This window comes from Phytophthora sojae (assembly GCF_000149755.1).
Source record: "Phytophthora sojae unplaced genomic scaffold PHYSOscaffold_1, whole genome shotgun sequence".
Classification (NCBI taxonomy): Eukaryota; Oomycota; class Peronosporomycetes; order Peronosporales; family Peronosporaceae; genus Phytophthora; species Phytophthora sojae.
Genome location: NW_009258115.1, coordinates 3709672 through 3724894, shown reverse-complemented (window position 1 = coordinate 3724894; position 15223 = coordinate 3709672). Strand labels below are relative to the sequence as shown.

General features: G+C 54.9%; 5 protein-coding genes across 5 annotated transcripts; 4 read left to right on the top strand and 1 right to left on the bottom strand.

Moving 5' to 3' along the window:
- Positions 1-649: 649 nt before the first annotated feature.
- PHYSODRAFT_321355 (hypothetical protein) lies at positions 650-3036 on the bottom strand (the record flags this gene model as incomplete). Its single annotated transcript, XM_009516541.1, has 5 exons — positions 650-661; positions 744-821; positions 1635-2687; positions 2774-2881; positions 2956-3036. 5 exons carry the CDS (start codon positions 3034-3036, stop codon positions 650-652), a joined length of 1332 nt encoding a protein of 443 aa, XP_009514836.1.
- Positions 3037-3163: 127 nt separating this feature from the next.
- PHYSODRAFT_308753 (hypothetical protein) lies at positions 3164-4837 on the top strand (the record flags this gene model as incomplete). Its single annotated transcript, XM_009516540.1, has 6 exons — positions 3164-3575; positions 3643-3729; positions 3805-3935; positions 4012-4290; positions 4383-4502; positions 4568-4837. The coding sequence occupies 6 exons, from the start codon at positions 3164-3166 to the stop codon at positions 4835-4837; spliced, it is 1299 nt and encodes a 432-aa protein (XP_009514835.1).
- Positions 4838-6977: 2140 nt separating this feature from the next.
- On the top strand, positions 6978-7613 carry PHYSODRAFT_467698 (hypothetical protein; the record flags this gene model as incomplete). Its single annotated transcript, XM_009516539.1, has 2 exons — positions 6978-7248; positions 7324-7613. The coding sequence occupies 2 exons, from the start codon at positions 6978-6980 to the stop codon at positions 7611-7613; spliced, it is 561 nt and encodes a 186-aa protein (XP_009514834.1).
- Positions 7614-7634: 21 nt separating this feature from the next.
- On the top strand, positions 7635-8024 carry PHYSODRAFT_468002 (hypothetical protein; the record flags this gene model as incomplete). Its single annotated transcript, XM_009516538.1, has 1 exon — positions 7635-8024. A coding segment is annotated over one exon (390 nt), but the record flags the coding sequence as incomplete, so codon positions are not given.
- Positions 8025-9998: 1974 nt separating this feature from the next.
- PHYSODRAFT_469811 (hypothetical protein) lies at positions 9999-12455 on the top strand (the record flags this gene model as incomplete). Its single annotated transcript, XM_009516537.1, has 1 exon — positions 9999-12455. One exon carries the CDS (start codon positions 9999-10001, stop codon positions 12453-12455), a length of 2457 nt encoding a protein of 818 aa, XP_009514832.1.
- Between the last annotated feature and the right edge of the window lie 2768 nt (positions 12456-15223).

The following is a 15223-nucleotide window of genomic DNA, read 5'->3' as shown; positions in this document are numbered from 1 at the left end:
GAGTATAGTTCATGGCCTTGAAATTGTACGGCGGCGAGTGCGCGTTGTAGTGCCAGTGCTGTCCCGATCATATCAACTTCATTTTCGTGCTTCGTCTTGCGAATATCCACGCAGCACACATCCATAGGAACAGTTAAGCGCCCATGGCTTACATGTGCCAGCATTCTAAACCACATTGGTCCGTCTAGGTTTCCAGCTACGGTCACAATGTCTCCAATCGATTGAATCTTCTCCCCAGTGACTTGTATAGCACTAGATTCGTTGCGCAACGCAAATTTTGCTTCAGGTAGCTGATGTGAAGCACGAAAGTCAAGATCAATGGATGGTTCATTTGCGGTAGCTTTTTGTACTGTCTCGACAGCAGTAATATGAAGTCGTACGCGTGAATCCCTTCCACTGGGAATGATCTTTACCATTGTCGAGCGTACCACGTCGTTCACTTGAGCTCTCTCCACGACCAGGCTTATAGCAGGTTCATCCGGGCCACAAGGAAGCTCGAGAAGCTTCGGACTCGCCCTTGGTAGACTGACCTTCGCATGACCAAGAGTGCAATTCATTCGAACAGTCAGGGTCATAGAAGGGGTTTCATCTTTGCCCGTGAGTTTGACGCCACTCAAGGCGACAGTGTAATCGGGTGCTTTCACGAGCATTAGAGAGCGTTCTGCAACCCACGAAAGCCCAGAAGAGTGGAGGGTAAATGGAATCGAGATATTCGTACTGCTATTCCAATCAGAGCCCGATACCTGTCTTGAGAGCGGCGGCGCAAGCGCCATGTGCAAGTGAACAACTTCAGCAGCATCACCGCTATTTGTGATGGCGAGCTGTAAAGTGGCAAGAACGGTGCGCAGTGATTCATACGGCCCCAGGAAGCTGAGTCCAGAACTTGGAATTTGAGCGTGCTCATATGCGACTTGTGGCACAAAGGATCGATATTTCCACAGACAATTTTGACAGGAAACCCTTAACTCCAGTATGTCGCTGTCGATGGTAGCTTCAGGATCTGCAACAAGCGAAACATTTACAATGGAGGTCAAACTAGCGTAGCTGTCAGGTGTTGCTACCCAGGGATCATCGCCACTTGCTCGCACGACGCTGATGTGGATGGGTGTAGGGTTTTCAGCGACATCCACACTAACACTTTCGTTTGCTAGTAGACGCATTTCCTCTGTAAGGAGTTCCACCCTGATAGCGATAGAGGAATTTGAGCCGTACGAGGTCTGAAGTTGAATAGTTCCCAGCACTCGGTTTAAACAAGCAGCATCACCCGAATAAACAAGCTGGGTCATTCCAAGTTGATTCGAGTCCTGCCGTCCAACCGGCCTAACGAAGTCGCGTAGTTCACCACAGCTCGGAGCTGCAATCCGGAAAAAGCTGGACGACACCTGAACTCGAAGCAACAGCTCATAGATAACGTCAAATCTCTGGTGAATCACGAAAGCCTCGGATATGTTCAATAAGCCTCCGGCTGCCACGTTCAGACTCTTGGCCCAACTTGGCACGACAACGTGATAAAATACTTCCTGCTCGGGTATGTTTACCACTTCGCAAGTGCGGATAAAGCCATCATCAGCGCACAACTCGATCAATGCTGCGCAAGAGGTTGGAGTGGTTCCTTGAAGACAAGCCTTCGGTACGATCTCAACCAGGCGCTGCTGGAAAAGGGTGTTAAGCCGGGCTAACCCGGACGTCAGCCGCAGCGACGAAGATGAAGAGTTGAATTCCACAGACACACCATCAAACACACTGGTAGACATTTGCTCCACGAAAAATGTTCCATTATCAACACGGATATCAACTTGAAACGTTTGATCTTTGTCCGGGTCATCCAGCTGGAAAGACGGGAGAAACATTCGTGGGTACTTGTACCAATCGTTCATTTCGCTCAAGTCAAAGTCAAGCCTGGGTGGGTCGTTTTTAGCCTGGACGTAAATGTAGAGAGTACTTGTCTGGCCCTGGGTGCTGAAGTTGATCTCATCAATGCCATTGAAGTCTGGGTTGGGGATATGGCGCAAATTCGACATGACCGAGCGCAGATAATGGGTATCGCTTGTGCTGATCTGTTGCTCGCTGTTTGCGTCCATGTGTATGCCGTCGCCGACAGAGTACACAACACCATTGTGCGCACGTATACCAATCGTAGAACCAACCTTAATATCCGCAAATGCATCCAGGTTAATTTCTCCACCAATTAGCATGTCCATGTCTTCAACAGCCATAATAGCTTCGCGTATCAGCATATCCGGAGGATACGAGCTGCCACCATACTTCAGTTCCAGGGTAGATTCTCGTCCGACTTTCTGTGGATCATTCACACTCTTCACGAAGATTTTCTTTTCGTGAGCACTGCCACCTTCCGCCTCGTCAGTAGAGACACCAACCATATCACCTGCAACACACGAGTCCTTCGATGGCCTAGGGGCATCGATACCCACCGGCAAGAGCTGCATGCGAACAACTTCATTTCCCCCGCTCTCCGTCGTAGGCAGAGGGTCGGTCCACGCGCTGCGGTAGTTTGCGTCGGGCTGATAGACGATCGAGGACAGGATCTGCTGCGCCTCCTGCGGCGTCGTAAGGACCCCGATCGAGCGCTTCACTTGGGTGTCACCATCCTCACACAAGAAGGCCGTATCCACCAGACTCCGCTCCACCTCTTGTTCCAGCTGCAACGTGCCGTGCTGACACGAAATCTAGAGTAGCGGCAAGTAGAACAAACACCGAATAACAAAAGTAAGTGGCAAAACACAAGTGCCGCCTATTGCTGGCCGCCTCTCACCAAGAGCTGGACGAGCTCCTTGTTCCACACTGCAGCACCGTCCGTCTCCAGCTCGACAGCAGTCAACAGGCGGCTTCCGCCTCCCAGCACCTCATCCTGCGACTCGTACTACGCAGACATCCCAGCAGCACCCGAGTAAGTCCCAGCTTCCCTTCGCACAAGCGCAAGGTAATAATTCCCACCGCCGCAAACCGCAGCGCACCAGCGACGCCGCCACCCAAACATGATGCCCACGTCCACGCGAGCAGCGACCGCCTGATCATCCTCGCTCGGCCAGGATACGCCCGAGTCTCATGTGGCGCACATCCGACCTTTCACGATACACTGCTCTATTTGTAGCGCCGAGGTCGTCGGCCGGAGGCTTCCGACGATAGAACTAGAGGAGCCATGATGCCCCGAGGTGTGAGGCCTGGCGTCGCCTATGCTGCTGTGGTGGTTGTGGCGACGCGGCTGGAGTCTGCGGCGGCGAACGGAGGAGGCTTCGGGGGCGGCAACGAACATAAAGATCTCAGCAGCGAAGACATCGCGCTGCAGGTGGGGGCGCTGGTGCTGCTGCTGGCGCTGTCGGCCATGTTCGCCGGCCTGGGACTCGGCCTCATGTCGCTGGACCTCATCGGCCTGGAGATCGTCGTGGCTGCGGGCGAGGACGCGCAGGCCACGGAGAAGGAGCGCATGAACAGCGAGGCCGCCAAGAAGGTGATCCCGCTGCGTCGGAACGGCAACCTGCTGCTCACGACGCTGCTGCTGGGGAACGTGGCGGTGAACGTGCTAACCTCCATCATCACGGCCGACCTCACCAGCGGTACGAGCCTCAGCGCATTTGTGAGTGAATAGTAATGGCGCTAATGTCGGTTGTCGTGCTGCTTTAGGGCTGTTCGGGTTTATCGCGTCGACGGTGCTCATCTTGATTTTTGGCGAGATCGTTCCGCAGGCTCTCTGCTCCAGATACGCTCTAGGTGAGGAACAGTTGTGTCATTGCTGCCTCTCTCTTTGGCTAACTATCTGCTGATTGACGTTGTCGTCCATTGCAGTGATCGGAGGCAAGGTGGTCCCATTCGTACGCGTCTTGATCGCGCTCTTTTTCGTTTTCGCGAAGCCTGTCAGCATGGCGCTGGATGCGACTCTAGGAGAAGACATTGGCACGGTTTTCACGAGGAGACAGGTGCGTGCTCGGATGTGAACTGTTTCTGGTGTACCGTGAAGGGATCACTCAAAACAAATTTGCTTTCCCCGTGCAGTTAGCGGAGATCATCGACATCCACGAGAAGCAGCAGATGATTGACAAGGACGAAGGCAGCATCATTCGCGGCGCGATGACATTTGGAAACAAAACGGCCAGGAGCATCATGACCCCAGTGGATCAAGTGTTTATGGCTCCTCTTTCGGCCGTGCTGGACCGCGTGCTCATCCACAGCATCCTCGCGAGCGGGTTCTCGCGCGTACTCGTCCATGGCGAGTCGGTGAATGACATCATCGGGACCATCCACGTCAAGGACCTCATCTTCGTGGACCCGAAGGTTCGCACGGCTCGCATTTCTCTCTCATTGTTCAATCACTAACGCAGTGCTTTCGTTCCCAGGAAAACACCCTCCTCTCGAGCTTTTTCCAGATCTTTGGTCGAACTACCCGCTCGGTGGCCCCAGACTGCAGGCTGAGCGCACTACTGCACACGTTTAAATCTGAAAGTGCCCATTTGGTCCTGGTGAAGCAGCCGCAGACGATCGATGCGGTAAGACTAGTGATTCGTGTTAATAGCTTTTGCTCACTGACGTCGAGGTTCGCTTGATTCTGCAGACGGGTGATATGCACACACTGCTGGGGATCGTGACGCTGGAGGACGTTCTGGAGGAGATTTTGCAGGCCGAGATCCTGGATGAGGGCGATGTGTCCAACCACCGCAACCACGACTCGGAGCGCAAGCGCTTCCTTCTGCGCCAGTTCGACGAAGGCGGGCGTCTGGGCCTCGAAGATTTGTGCCAGGCCGACGACCCGTCCGAAGACGAGCTGGCGGTCGGACTTGTGCAGGACGCGCAGCGCTTCGACAGCGTCGAGGTAGACCTCTAGGCAAAATCGAGCTTATTATTTACGCATACGCGTTTACTTGGTATCGTTCCCGTTTACTTTAACCTCTCTAACCCCGTATTCTGTATCCTACAGAATAAGCATTATTACAGGACAAAATATCGTGCAAACTTGGCTTCAAGTTCAAAAGTCGCATATATCTTTTTGTATGGCCAACACTTTACACATCTTCCATTCAGATTGGTGATGGGTAGATAGACGGGGATTATGCGGTGAGAATAGAAAGACCAATATAAATCCCTTAAAGGTTTGAAAATTCGTACGAAAGCCAATATCTGCTGCGTGTCCGCCATCCCCTCATTTCGGAAACGATGAACGGCCCCGGAGAAAAGGCGTTCAAGCAGCTGTGGCGTGAGCTATGCAAGGAAGACTGGAAGGCACGCAAGCCTACCGGCGTGCGAAGGATCACCGCTATATGAAGCCAGGGATCAAGGGTCGTCTCGACGGAGCAAAACGTGGAATCGACTTCTTTGAGGGTGGGTAACCATAAGTTTTGTATATAATTACGTGTATGCTAACGATAGATGTATTTCCCCAGGTGAGAAGGCTCTCGTGGCGTTTGCACGACGATCTGGTCGGCTTGATCTCCCCGCTACCGCTGTGCCCAGCGCTCGAAAGTCGACCCGGGCCCCGGCTGGGAAGCAAGCGTCGTACGCCGCTATTAGTCAGCCAGCACCATCGCCAGCTGCCCGGACGCCTAAACCAGCCGCTGGAAGTACGAGCACGGACACGGATGCAGCGTCGATTGCTGCTGCGACTCCACGAGCCACCCCTGCTGTTCCAACTGCGCATGTCACGCTGGCCCCGGCATGTACACCAATGGCGACTCCATCGACTGTGGATGGCCCCAATACGGATGCTACAGAACAGGGTGATGGAGTGGGTGATGCTATTCCGGATGCTACTGATCAAGCCGACATGGGGCATCGTTTGGCCGCTAATGCCAACCAACCGGATGCAGCGCGTCGTTCAGCTTCACCTGCGGATACTGAGCAAGTTGATGGTGTTACTGAGGACTCTACAGACCAAGCTGGTAGGGCGGAAGCTACTACTCTGGATATGAACGATCACACGGCGTCAGCACAAAGCATTACTCCGGATGCTACAGAGCAAGGTGGTGCGACCCACGACGCTATTCCTGTGGTGTAGGAAACACCAGATTTCGCGCGACCAACTCGGCTGGAGTGGTACACTGTACCGGTAGCCGAGCTCAGCCGAGTTCACCAGCTTATCCGTACACCTTATCCGGCTCAGCCGAGTTCGAAGAATTGTCCGGATAGCTCATCCGGACCAGCCGAGCTCAAGCGTCGCCGAGCTCAGTGAAGAGTCTGCCGAGATCCAAAACCGCCCACTTTCATTTGGTATTTGTATAGGAGCTTAGGAATAGTGGAGGCGCCCCTTCAGGGCGCCCGACAGAGATAACAAACAACAGAGCAGAATTTTCTAGGTCCACAACACGTGCACGCGCTTCCAGTAAGTCCCTGCACGGGCCGGATTATGTCTGCTGTCAGCACCCGAGAGGCATAGCTTGTAGGGTGTTGACTGGTAGCGCCAAGAGATTAAGGTCGGCCCGGGTTGGGCGCGTGTCTCGCCAAGCGCGAAGGAAAAGTCTCGCCACCGCTGCGAGCCGGTGTTCCCGTACGTCCCGGGCACTGATTGCTGAGTCGAGAAGCCTTTGCTCTCGGCGACCTGTAAAAGCGCTCCGTGCGCCGTCGTCCATCCTTTGGTGGAGGGCACAGGGTTGAGTGAACGGAGGCCGTCGAACTCGGCGGTTCTCCGGAGGAGTGATCTTGGTTGGCAGGTCTCGGCGAGAGGCGAGACACCCGCTGTCCCGGTTGGGCCGAACCGCTCGGGGGCAACCCGGCGCAGGCCAACAAACCCGACCAGCTCGGCTATTGTTGTGTTTGTAGCCAAGTTACCACAACTGACGATTTTGTGTGTACTGCTATACCACATTCCGGTTCCTACAGAGCAAGGTGGTGCGACCCACGACGCTATTCCGGATCCTACCGAAGACAGATCGAGGCCGTTCGACGATGAAGAAGCCAGGAGTGAGACCGACAATCACCCCAACCAGTGCAAAGCATTCATCGATCTGGACGTGTTTGACAGCGACAACTTCATGGAAGAGCTGCGCAAGGAACGACTGTTTGGACCGACTGCTGAAGATGACGTGAACGTTGTAGCGACGGCTGATTTGAGTGACTGCGAGTCCGATGCGGATGATGAGGATGTTATGACCGACAACGCCATAGCTCCAGAAGGTGTAGAAGACGTAGACGACGTGGAAATGAATGAAGGTGATCTCGACACTGGGACGTTTGATTTGACTGATGACGATCTTCGGACCATTGCGGAAAGTGGTTGGGTAACCTACGATGAGGAGCACAGCGGTAAGCCGGATGGTACAGAATATGTGGATGTACAGTTGTGTTAATTCTGTATTATCCATCTTTATGATGATTCAGGAAATCTCCAAGTCGACGCCGCAACGGACTATTACGACGGGAAATATGGCCCCTCCCGTTCTGCTATCGCCTACGCGGATTTCCCGTTGGGCATGTTCTTCTACTTTCTGCCCAAGGAACTCTGGATTCGTATCGCTGAAGAGACAGAGCTCTACCGACTGCAGAATATCCCGGCAATGGCAATCTCTCGCCGAGAGAAGTTGCTAGCCCGACAGACCAAGGATCCGCGCGTGAGTGTGCCTAACGTGGAGGATATTGAAGCAGACTTGAACAAGTTCAAGCCCATTTAAGCGCATGAGATCGTGCACGTCGTAGCGCTGCTCTTTGCTAGGGCTGTGGCGCCAATTCGGGATAGCCTAGCTCACCACTGGTGTACTGATGAGGATGGGGCTATTCCGCGCGGAACCTTCTCAGGCTTCATGAAACGCCGCCGCTTCGAAGACATTATGAAGTTCCTGCACTTCAACAACAATGAGGACGCTGGGGCCCACGCTGACAAGGCATGGAAAATTCGACCGGTGCTGCAAGCAGTCGAGAAAACGTTTCGTCGTGGATATCGGCTGGGGAAGGTCATCTCGTTCGACGAAGGAATGATGCCGAATCGCAGCAAGTTCAACCCCATGCGCATTTTCATGCCGGACAAGCCCAGCAAGTACGGCACGAAGTTCTACATGACGTGCTGTCCTGAAACCGCATACTAGTTTTCCTGTTCTGTATTCCCTAATCCGGATCCTACAGAATAAACTAATCTGTATCTATGGTATTCTGTATGCCTACAGAGTTGAGATTTACTGCGGTGCAGACAAGACAAAGAAGAAAACGAAGAAGGCGCCCACAGAAACATTGGGGCTGGGACCAAAGGCTGTCGTGAGGAACATCTCGAAAGCGCTGATCAACCAGCCAATGAAGCGCTTGATTGTGACGGATAGTTTCTACTCCACAGTGTTGCTGAGCTTGAAGCTGCTCCGCATGGGCTTGTATCATGTTGGCACCACGAGAATCGATCGCTTGGGCTGGTGCCCGATCCATTTAACGCAAAGCAAACGCCCGCAGCGGATGCCAAGAGGTACCTACCGTATTGCACAAGCTCACGACTATCCTGAACCGGTTGCACTGAGCTGGATGGACTCTAAGCCGGTGAACATGCTCTCCACGGGGTGCAGCACCCACGTGACTAGTGTGCTGAGGACGGAGAAAGATGGAACGCGCAGCACGGTGCCTTGTCCGCAGCTGGTCGTGGACTACGGCCTTGGCATGGGAGGTGTCGATGTCCACGACCAGCTACGACTTCAGCGTTACAGCATCCAGCGGTGCATTTCCCTGCGCAAGTACTACAAGCAGTTATTTCTGTGCCTCGTCGACATGGCTGTCGTCAATGGATACATCGTGCATTGCTGGGTGCTCAAGAAAGGAGGAGAAAAGCCACCTACCCATGCTGAGTACTTGCGCCGCTTGCACACGCAGCTTTTGGCGCTGCGGACGATCAACTTCGAGACCCACTCCAACGCAGAGGACCTAGTGTCTGTACCAATCCCACGTCAAGACCACACGTTAGCAAACACGGACAGCTTCTACTCCACCGCGAAGCAGTACAAACTGTGAGATCGGGAAGTGACAGCGGCCGGGCGAGTTCCGGCCGAGGTCTAACTGCCTTGAGCTTGCGAGAGATGGCTGACCGAGGGCTCTGATTGGTCGGTCACATTCCCCGCGCGTTAGTGCCCAGAAGATTGATAGAGACTACGGAGTGACAGGAGGGTCTCGGCGGGTCAAAATAAACCGCCTGCCGAGGCCTCCGAAGTTTCATAGTGGGTACACTTTATGCCCAGTAGGAGTTCGGATTTAGGACGAAGCTTCGTCCGATTGTAGGATCAGCTCGAAAGCTCGGTCCACACTTGATATTTGTATAGACCTTAGGGATTAGCTATAGGAGAGGCCTGACAGCCTCTAAACCATTAAACAGAGCAGAATTTCCCCCCAAGCCACACAAGGGTCAAGTCCGTCTACGGTAAGTCGCTAAGCTTAGCGTAGGGTCTGGATACACTCGGCTGCACGGGGTATGTCTGCCGGTGCATTGACCGAGTGTTCATCCTGGTAAGGCCAAGAGTGAGTAGGTGGCCGAGTGTTGGGAGGTATTAGAGACCTCTATGTACAGTTGTACGTTTGACTGGGTGTGAGGCAAGGACACCCCAGTGTATTTGACTTCTAGCCGAGGCTTCGCCCCGGCGCCCCTGTAAGAGGCTTCGATTGGCCTGGTACCCTTCCTTTCTGAGGGACCACAGAGGTTTAGTGCGAAAGCACGTATTACACATTGCACCCTAGCCGTGGCTCGTGGCTAAGGGTGCTCTTATATTTTAACGAAGGGTAAACCTACCTGACCCGCAACACACAGGGAGGCACATTCCAGCCCGTATAAGGGATCGGACCTGGTCTTCAGGTTTATGATCCCGACAATCTATCGCCGACTCTTCGGAGATGGCGTGTGTTGTTGGTAGGGCTCGTCCTAGAGACTTCGGTTGATAGGGCGAGGACTCGTAAACTCGTGTTTTCCTACACGACAACTGGTGCCGCGACCCGGGACTGGTGTGACCGATTGTGTGTTGTAGTCTGTGTAGATTTTGCCCAACGAGCATTGAGGAGAGAAGAGAAGAAGAGACAAAAACAAGAACAAGAACAAGATGGCGAAAGGATCCAAGTCAGCGGTACCAGCTACGCCGGTGAAGTCGGGACGAGGATCGGCCGAAGATTCGTCAACGATCGCGAGTGACTTAACGTCTCGGTTGTCGACGTTCTCCGAAAGGTCGGTCAGTTTCGAAGAGTCGGTCGACGAAGATTCGGACGCCAAGGATGACATGATGATGGACTATGATGACCTGGAGGAGAAGACTCCAGCGACGACGCAGGAGTTCGGAGATGAAGAAGATGCGATGCTGTCCGCGGGACGTAGCGGAGGCTCGCGCTCCTTGTCGCGGAACCTCGTCGCGGAATTTGATGAAGTGGCGAAACCCGACCATGCGGATGACGACTTTGAGGATGGCACCGAGACCTCGGCTTCGAGGGCTCTGGTGCAGGTTACTAAGGGTCCTCAAGAATCCCGCGGAAGTCGGCCCGCTATGAACAGCAGCACTCCAGCTGCAAACAAGGTGCTCGGCAGAATGCTCGAGCAGATGGTGGAGTCGAGCGAGTGGATATGGCAGTTCAATCCCGAGATGACGCGTCAAGCGACTTGGGCTGAGCTGAAGGAGGAGTTACAACACCCCGTTGAGTCGACCTCGGTTACTCAGGTGACCGAGGACACGGTGTCCCTCCTACGAGCGATGGGCTGCGAGCCAAGGACTCGTCCGTCCGAAGTCTCGATCAAGAGTTGGACGCCGGGTCTCGCCGGCAAGGAGCTGCATAAGTGGAAGAGGAAGCTTCGCCTGAGCTTCGGGGAGTCGGACCTGACTCTGGGACGCCCCCCGAGTGCTCGCCCCGCGAGGGAGCAAGCTGATCCTTCGAAGATCCCACTGCCACAGACACCCAAGAAGTCCGCCGAGCGGTCAAATCAAAGCCAAGCGACGGACGGAGTGTTCTCCGCCAAGACCGAAGGTTCGCCGTACTTCCAAGACTCGCACATGGTGACTCCTAGGTCGGCGAGTCGAGCCGACCGTATTGCGCGTGAGTCCGAAGGTTCGCGACGCGAGCGGAGAACACAACGAAGCTCCACGCGACGCTCAAACCGCCGGTTTACACCGCGCGATGACTCCTCGTCCGACGAGGACGACAATGACAACATCGACTATGAAGATGGGTTTGACAGCCCGAGCGATGAGTTGGCCCGTCAAGTGCGCGAAGTGAGTGAGATGGAGCGACTGAGTCCGACTCCTCGGCTCGAGATCGCCACACACCGGCCGCTTGCGCAGATCAAGAATTTCTCAGGAGCCCGCAATCGGAGTGAAAACTCTATGCAGTGGCTCCGAGCTTTCGTCTACAAGATGAAGGGAACGCACACTCCGCCTAACGAGTGGTGTATGGCTTTCGAGCTGAGCCTTCGGGACGGTGCTCTTCACTGGTACCGTCAACTCCCGAAGAGGACTAAGCGTCAGTGGAAGCGACTGAGCGATGCGTTTATCAAGTATTACTGCTCGCAGTTTAGCCAGTCTGCGAAGGCTCGCTACTACTCTGCGAAGCGCGAGTCCTCGGAACACCTTTGTGACTACCTCAACCGACTGAATGGTTACGCCCGTAATGCTGGCCTACAGTTCGAGAGTGGTGGTCGCGATGCGAAGGACCATGTACAGCGGTTCCTCGAGACGTGCGGTGACCGAAGCCTCGAACGCCGGCTTTGCCACGTTCGGGTGAAGGACATTCACGAACTCGAGGACATGATCAACGACATCTTGAAGTCTGAAGAGCGTGGGCAGTCGCGCGAGACCTCGTCTCACCACTCGCGCAGTCGAGACCAACCGCGTCGTCGTGATGACCGTCGCCACGAAGCTTCGTGTGACAGTTACCGTCGCGGCCGCGACCGTGGTTACGAACGTCGCCGCGAAGACTCTCGCCGCCGCGATGACTCGCGCCATGTTCCGCGCATTTCGCTAGCTGAAGCTTCGCTGTCAGACTTGGTCGCTGAACTGCAAATCCGCGGTACCAAGGGTGGTAGAGCCGAGCGCTCGTCGCCACGCCGTACCCCGTACAGCGACAGCGAGAGTGACGCCAGTGATTATCATTACTCCGAGAGCGATCCGAGTGATGGTGGCTACAGTGACGTTAGCAGCTCTGGTGAGGAAGGAGCTCACGTCGCTGCTGCCAATGAGCGCGAGCGACGCCAAGCAGCTGAAGGAACGTACGCGCGCCCTGACCAACGTCAACGCAAGGGTGGTGAACCCAGCCGAGGATTCGACCGGAGTAACCGCCACTCCGGCCGAGACAACCGTGATGGTCGTCCGCGTCAGTACGGACCGTGCGCAGCTTGTGGTGGAGCCGGGCATTCGGCTCACTACTGCTACCGCCGCCGCCGACTGTGCCAGCAGGTGCATGACATCGGCAAGTGCGAAGCACTTCAAGCCCTCACTTCGTTCATCAAAACGAAGGCCGAGAAGAAGGACCTCTCGCCAGAGCTCCAAAGCCTAGTCTTCGGTGGCAATTTAAACTAGGCAGCCCGCCAACTGAAACTGGGTTGGTCCCAATCGGGCTGCCACAGTTAACTGAGTCCGCGATTGATGCAGACTGTGTCTACGCATTCGTGGGCGAAAGTAAACGGCCGAACGACAAGGACAAGGAATGTGTGAAAACGACGGAAAATGAAAAGGAGAGAGGGGCAACCCTCGGTGGAGGTGTAACAAGTGAAATGAATGATGATGAAGATGATGAAGATGACACCGAGGCTTGGGTCTCAAGTGCGGTGCAAGAAGGACACCCTGGCCGAACGCCCAGTGGGGTGACGAAGTTACTCCCAGGCGAGAGGCTGGGGTGGTGGTCCGCGCAGAAGTTCGACAAGAGAGTTCGGATGAGAGCTCTGGTCAAGGGCGCGGTAAATGACACGCGAACGAGGATTCTATTGGACACTGGCGCGAATGTTAGTGTGGTCTCCGAACGGTTCGCGAAGCAGTTGCGGTTGCGTGATATCCAAGGTCACGGCCGCTGTATGGAGGTTAAGGGTTTTACGAAAGGAACCATGACAACCGAGAGACGAACTCTCGTGAAAGTAACCCTCGGCTGGAGCAGAGTGTACGAATTCGAATTGTGGATTATGGATCATGGTGCTGGCGTGGATGTAGTCCTCGGCACCGACTTCGTGATTCCTGCAGGAGTGCGCTTGGACTTGTTCCACGCGACCGCGAGGTTGCCGGACGAGGTGAGTATTCCACTCATTAAGACGCTGAACATGCTGAATGACCAAGGTGAAGGCCCGCACGTCAACGGTGGTCCGTCCGAGGACCTAACCATTGAGAGCCGAGAGTTCGCAGAGTACAGAGTACCGAGGCGTCAACCACCTCTGGATACACACGAGGTGTGGGTACGTCGCACGAAGTCTCTGTTGCCTACGGTAACGAAGTTTCGGCGAGGCAAGGTCGAGAGAGTGCGGTTGACGAACGTGTCGAAACGTTTTACGGTTTGCCGTGCTCACTCACCTATGCTAATGTGGGTACCGATCGGAGATCTCCCGAAGTCTGAAGGTTATGTTCGACTCAGTTCGGAACGATACGAGGACTGGCAGAAGTTGGCGTATGACGGAAGTCGGGATGAAACGGTGTTCAAGCGTGAGTGTGATGCCTATGCGGATTGGCTGGCCTCTCAGCCTTCGGCTGTGGAGCGACCGGAGTATGCAGTGCCGGCCGGAGTGTTACCCCGGCCACCCGAAGCCTCCCAGACGCACGGCCGCCAGCTGAGTTGTGCCGAGCAGTGGGAACGTGAAATCGCTAAGCGTGAGGAGCAGGAGCAACTCGCCACCGACGGCTCACCAGTGGGTGATGATCCGGTGGCGCTCCCTCCCGTGCACGTGGAAGCCGATGACACTAGTACCGAAGGTTCAATCGAGTCTGAGAGTGAAGGAGCTTCGGATGCCAGCACCGATGACGACGCCTCGGACCTAGGGGTGATAGCGAGCCAAGTGCCAGCCGAACCCTCTGACGTAACTGAAGACCGTTCAGACTGGGGTGACAGTGAACAGTCCCCGGGGTCCGAAGACTCAGTCCAAGATGAAGACTCGGTAGCAGTGCTGACACGCAATTATCTGTCGGCCGCCGCCGTTGTCGACGTTGAGGATGGAGAAGCTGACGTCGAAGCTGGCAATGCCCGAGCCAAACACTTGCCCAATGAGATCAACTTGGAAGATTATGCTCATGAACTAGCTTTCCTGCCCGACCTTACAGAAGCCTCGGTCACGGAACTGGACTACTCGGCTGAGAATGTCCGGCACCCGGAACTGAGTAGAGGACGGCAGGATCGCTTAGTGAAGGTTCTGAAGAAACATGAGAAGATCATGATCTCTAGTGGGAATGCTCTACCACCGCCTGCGTATGGTGTAGTGTGCGACATCGATGTACAGGGCCATGCGCCTATCAAGCAACGAGCACGGAGGATTCCCCTCCGACACCTCAAGAAGCTCTACGAGCTTTTGCGAGGTTTGCTCAAGGCCGGTCTGATCGCGTTCTCCAACAGCCCATGGTCGTCACCGATCGTGATTGTGCTGAGGAAGAATGGCGTAGATACATTGATTACAAGATGGTGAACGCAGTCACCGCTATCATGGAGTATGCAATGCCCCTTGTGGATGATCTGCTCACAGACCTGGAGAAGTATCTGTGGTACTGCTCGCTTGATGCGGCGAGTGGGCTCTGGGCAATCATGATGACACAGAGGGCTCGTCAGATCTCTGCTTTTGTGTGTGCACTGGGTCATTTCGAGTGGCTCAGAATGCCCTTTGGGCTTAAAAATGCACCTATGATCTACCAACGAATGCTCGACAACGCTCTGTGGGGCTTTGTTCAGCCGAAGGGTGGCTGGAAGCATTATGCGCGTCTGATGGCAGAAGCTGAAGCACGCGACCGTGAACTCGCCGACGCCTCGACCGAACAGTCACATGAAGAGTCGTCCGACCCGGACCAGTCGCCTACGAAGTTTGAAGCGGGACTTGGACTCGGATCGAACGAAAGCTCGGTCTCGGAATTAATCAACAGTCCTATTGCGGACATGTTCGCGAATGGAGAGCCCGACGAGTCTTCGTTGGTGCCGGTTTTCGAACGGCGTTCGTTCGTTGACGGCATTTGCTTTGGCGGCGAGTCTTTCGATGCATGTCTAGCGACGCTCGATCGACTCCTCGCCCGGTTCGAGGAATGTCGGATCAGCGTGAGTTTCACCAAGAGCATTTTCGTGCAGCCCAAGGTGGACTTCCTGTCTCACGAAGTGTCCCGGAGTGGTA